Here is a 4,551-nt window from a genome sequence, read left to right on the forward strand (position 1 = left end):
GGTTTTTAAAATCAAAAGGTGTTTTTTTTTTTTTTTTTTTTTTTTTTTTTCATTTCTTTCCATGTTCCAATAGTCGATCCATGTCGGCTGAACTATCCAAATTGCCTCGATAACATAGTTTCCTCGTGGTCGACCAAGTTTGGACACACCTTTAAAGACTTCACTGTCCACGTTTCAGGTCTTCAGTCACCTGGTCGACCTGTCCACAACGCTGAACAAGATGCGCCTAAATCAGGGTGTTATCACAGGAGATACCATGCCCTCCCCTGCCCCCTCTCTACCTGACTTGGTACCTCCCCTGACTCTAGTGGCCCCGTGGTGTTTTGAGGCGTTGAATCTATCTGATAGGTATCATCGGGGTAAACTCAATGCATACAGGTAAGTCATATACTGTAGAGTTCCAATGTCCTAGGGACCTAGGCTAAGGGTGGGTAAACAGGAATGGTCGAACATCCTCTGTGGGTTTCACCAACTTTGTTTTCAGCCCCTAACAGCCTGTTAGCTTAACAGCCCTTTTAAGCCTATACAAATCAAATGGAACTTAAGTAACTGGCTGTTAGCTTAACAGGACTTCTAAGAGCTGACAAAAATATTGGTGAAACCAAACCTATGTTATTATCCCTTACGCCTGGACTAAGAGACTGAATATCTGATGTCCAAATCCATGTGAAGTGTTTTCATGTATTTTATTTTATGTTCACAGGCTTCTATGTTCCATGCTACAGGACCCATGCCTCTCTCCTCAATATATCTCTCAACTCTACAGGGTGTTTCATCAAGGTCTCGTATGTTCCGATCAAAGTATTGTCAACATTATAATCAAATACACAGGGCCACGCTTCCTCTCCTTGAACTTGCCTGGCTCCAGTCTCCTCTATCTTGATATTATCCATGCCTGTAACAAGGTTATCATCTCGCCTGATCTGAGAGCTACCCCCCGCACGGAGGCTGTGTCTATGTTGGCAACACTGTTAGGTATTCTCGATACACACAAGCATGTTGCCATGTTACAGCCAAATTCCCCCCTGTTCCAAGTCACCCAGTGTCCCGATGCCAAAGATTTAGTGTTGAATATTCTACTAAGGTGTGGTAAGACAGAACCCACAGGCCAAGCACGTTGTATTGCACTTAGTAGTCTTGGTATATTCCTACATCATACACTCAGCTCTAGTACCCCTCAACATCCTTGTGCCAAGGAAGCACTCAACACTTTACTCTTAGCTCTCAAGTTCAATCATGATACCATAGCACAAGTTGCGTGTGATGTTCTATTGAGCCTAACGAATCTCTGCAAAGTCTTACTACAAGTTTATCCAGAGATACCATCCCGTATTATAGAAGTGCTCGCGAGTACATTATCTTATCTGATGCCAGTGGATGCCAAGGACAAGAGACTCATGACCTCATTAGTGTTTTGTCTTGGAGAATGGACAATGCAAGTCCCCCCGGCTGTCTTGTACAAACCTAAAACTCACAACCCCTGTCTCCTACATACAGTGTTTCAGATTCTTACTCAGCTTTGTGAGGGTGGCAAGGCTCGTGGTATTCCTATTAGTGGTGCATTCCATCAGGATATAGTGGCTGAGTTTAACCCTAACATTGTATTGGATGACCTCAAATCCGATGAGAGTCCTACACTCGGCAGGAGATTCCTAGGGGAAGGTTCTGGAGGTCATCTGAGTAGTACAGGACATGCAGTACAGCTAGCAGCTAAGATGATCATTGGACACTTGGTGAATCACATAGGACATTTCCCACTGAGTGGTGGCGTAGCCAGGATCAGCTCCTTGGTATCTGAGTATGATGATATTCCAAACCTATGTTATCAAGAGCAGCAGCTATCTAGTCAGGTGTTGTGTGCTCCCAACATGCAACTGTTTGTCCTAGGATCAAGCTGTCTGATGTCACTCATAGAGTTACCTGCGTTAGAAGTACCTGGTGGTGGTATTACTGCTGGTCTCATCACAGCACCATCACAAGTTAGAGTACTCTTGAGAGACCTCGGTGGTAAATCTTGTTGGGATGCCTCCATCTTGTATTGTTCTCCTGAACAACTCGCTAATATTCCATCCTCTACTTTATCCAATGTGTCTCGCGCCAAGGTGAATGCACCTCGCTGTGATGATACTATGAACTCTTGTATTGTAACTCTACCTCAGTATACAATGAGACATAGACCCCCCTCAGTACTCCCTATGGCACAGGACTCTGCACCAGACCTTGATAACCTGGATGATCTACTCAGATACATAGGACACACTAGTCCAGAGTGTTTGGAAACTTTAGACACACCTCGTAATATCCCAGCTTCACGTAGTTCTATCAATACAGAACTCGAACAAGATACAATCGGATGTATCTTGAGCGAACGCTATGTAGAATCTGACTATGTCGATAAAAACTCAGCACGGCTAAGTCAAAGTAAACCCTGTGAACGTCCTACTCAGAGATCTACCACGCCCTACTCACCCTTCCAGTTCTGTCGACTGTTATTCTCTCAGCTTGGATTCACATCATGGGATCATAGATCTCAACTCTATCTACTCGATAAGAATGAGAAGCTGACGCGAGAAATTCGGAATCTCGACACGCAGACATGTAGGGAAACACACAAGGTAGCTGTTATATTTGTAGCACATGGTCAGGAAGACAAGAGTTCCATCTTATCCAATACAGCAGGCAGTCAAGCGTATGAAGAATTCATTTCAGGTCTGGCCTGGGAAGTGGAGCTAGAAACTCACACGGGATTCATGGGGGGACTACAGAAAGGTAAATCAACATCCGGTACCACAGCACCCTACTATGCAACTTCCTTCTGTGAAACTCTATTCCATGTAGCAACCAGAATGCCCTCTCACACAGCCGAAGCCTTACTACACAAGACCAGACATCTAGGCAATGATGAAATCCATATTGTATGGTCAGAACATCATAGAGATTATAGGAGAGGCATTATTCCTACAGAGTTCTGTGATGTTCTTATTGTGATCTATCCTCTACCTAACCGTTTGTATAGAATTACCATCAATAGAAAACCAGACGTTCCCTTGTTTGCGCCCCTGTTCCATGAAGCTATTGTAGAACACAAGACATTACCTGGACTAGTACGTGCCACAGCATTGAACGCATCTCGTGCCAAACGTAGTATGCTGCCGTTCTATCAGCAATACTATGAGGAGAGATATCGCTCACTGGACACTGTACTCAAGCAACATCGGGCCAGTACAACGTTTGAAGACTTTACAAGTCAGGTGTTCTCGCCAGTGCACATAGATGGTGGCATGTCTTCCGAACAAAATAGAACAAGTCTAATGGGTAGCTCAGTACCTAGTAGTTTAGTAAGTGTAGAAAGTCATAGTGGTGGTACATCAGAGTCCTCATGGAGTACGCATCATACAGCAGGTGAAGGTGTATCACCTCGCGTTGGAAAGAAGTTAGCTATGAAATCCGTATCCCTGACAAGCAGTAGATAAATATTCCATACTAACATTCGACCAGGCAATGGAACGTGTATTTCAACTATTTGAGAATTCAGTGGGAAAGTTATTAGTTTACTCAAGAACCTTAAGAGATTATTCCTCATTAACTTATTATAATAAAATTGTGATATGGACAAATCTAGGATAATCTTTGTATCTCGTTTGGGACTCAAATCTGCACCCACCAGCTTACTGCCTGGTCCACTCTTCCAACGCGCGACGTCAGTATAGTTATATCTATATTTGGCGTCTATCCTGTTACTGAAAGCAACTCTCGCAAATATTTTGACGTCACCACGGCTATTTATGTAAGTTGTAAGCTGTTTTGTGTTTAATGCATGCTAAACAAAGCCATGCCATGTTTCCTCGGTAATACTACTTGAAATATCTTTTTTTCTTTTCACTCCTCATTTCTCCTATGAAATTCCTTAAATATGAACTACCTACGATAATCGTTTACTTTCTAATCTCAATTTTGAACTCCATTTCATATTTTTCCTGTTTTGTCTCCTTCATTTTCTCCTAGCTAGAATCATTTTTATCTCCCCCTTTTTGTTGTTATTTAATTATTTGTTCCTGACCTTTTGAGCTCCTCTAGGCAGTTTTTTGCTGTAGAACAAATAGAACTAGGGAAATCGAACTTTTCACGCTATTCCAGATTATTAGGAACTAAAAAAATCACAATAAAAACAATAGCAAGTATGTAATCCTTATTGATATTTTCTTCTCGTATCCATCGTACATATTTACGTTTAATTTTAAAAAAGAATAAATCAAAATTTGTAAATTATTAATTATCAACATATTATTATAATGCAAACTAAGGTTCGTGTCTTGCCTCCATCTTGTATTGTTCTCCTGAACAACTCGCTAATATTCCATCCTCTACTTTATCCAATGTGTCTCGCGCCAAGGTGAATGCACCTCGCTGTGATGATACTATGAACTCTTGTATTGTAACTCTACCTCAATATACAATGAGACATAGACCCCCCTCAGTACTCCCTATGGCACAGGACTCTGCACCAGACCTTGATAACCTGGATGATCTACTCAGATACATAGGACACAC

General features: G+C 42.1%; 1 protein-coding gene across 1 annotated transcript; it reads left to right on the top strand.

Annotated features, from left to right (window-relative positions):
- Positions 1-149: 149 nt before the first annotated feature.
- LOC103522624 (probable Rho GTPase-activating protein CG5521) lies at positions 150-4,222 on the top strand. Its single transcript, XM_008487721.3, has 2 exons — positions 150-378; positions 704-4,222. Exons 1-2 carry the CDS (start codon positions 221-223, stop codon positions 3,471-3,473), a joined length of 2,928 nt encoding a protein of 975 aa, XP_008485943.1. The 5' UTR covers positions 150-220; the 3' UTR covers positions 3,474-4,222.
- Positions 4,223-4,551: the final 329 nt, after the last annotated feature.

This window comes from Diaphorina citri, unplaced genomic scaffold (genome assembly GCF_000475195.1).
Source record: "Diaphorina citri unplaced genomic scaffold, Diaci psyllid genome assembly version 1.1 scaffold9779, whole genome shotgun sequence".
NCBI classification, from domain to species: Eukaryota; Metazoa; Arthropoda; class Insecta; order Hemiptera; family Psyllidae; genus Diaphorina; species Diaphorina citri.

Coding starts and splice junctions, on each gene's coding strand:
- LOC103522624 (XM_008487721.3), top strand. CDS start 221: ATGCGCCTAAATCAGGGTGTTATCACAGGAGATACCATGCCCTCCCCT. Junction 379..703: donor GGTAAACTCAATGCATACAG/GTAAGTCATATA, acceptor TTATGTTCACAG/GCTTCTATGTTCCATGCTAC.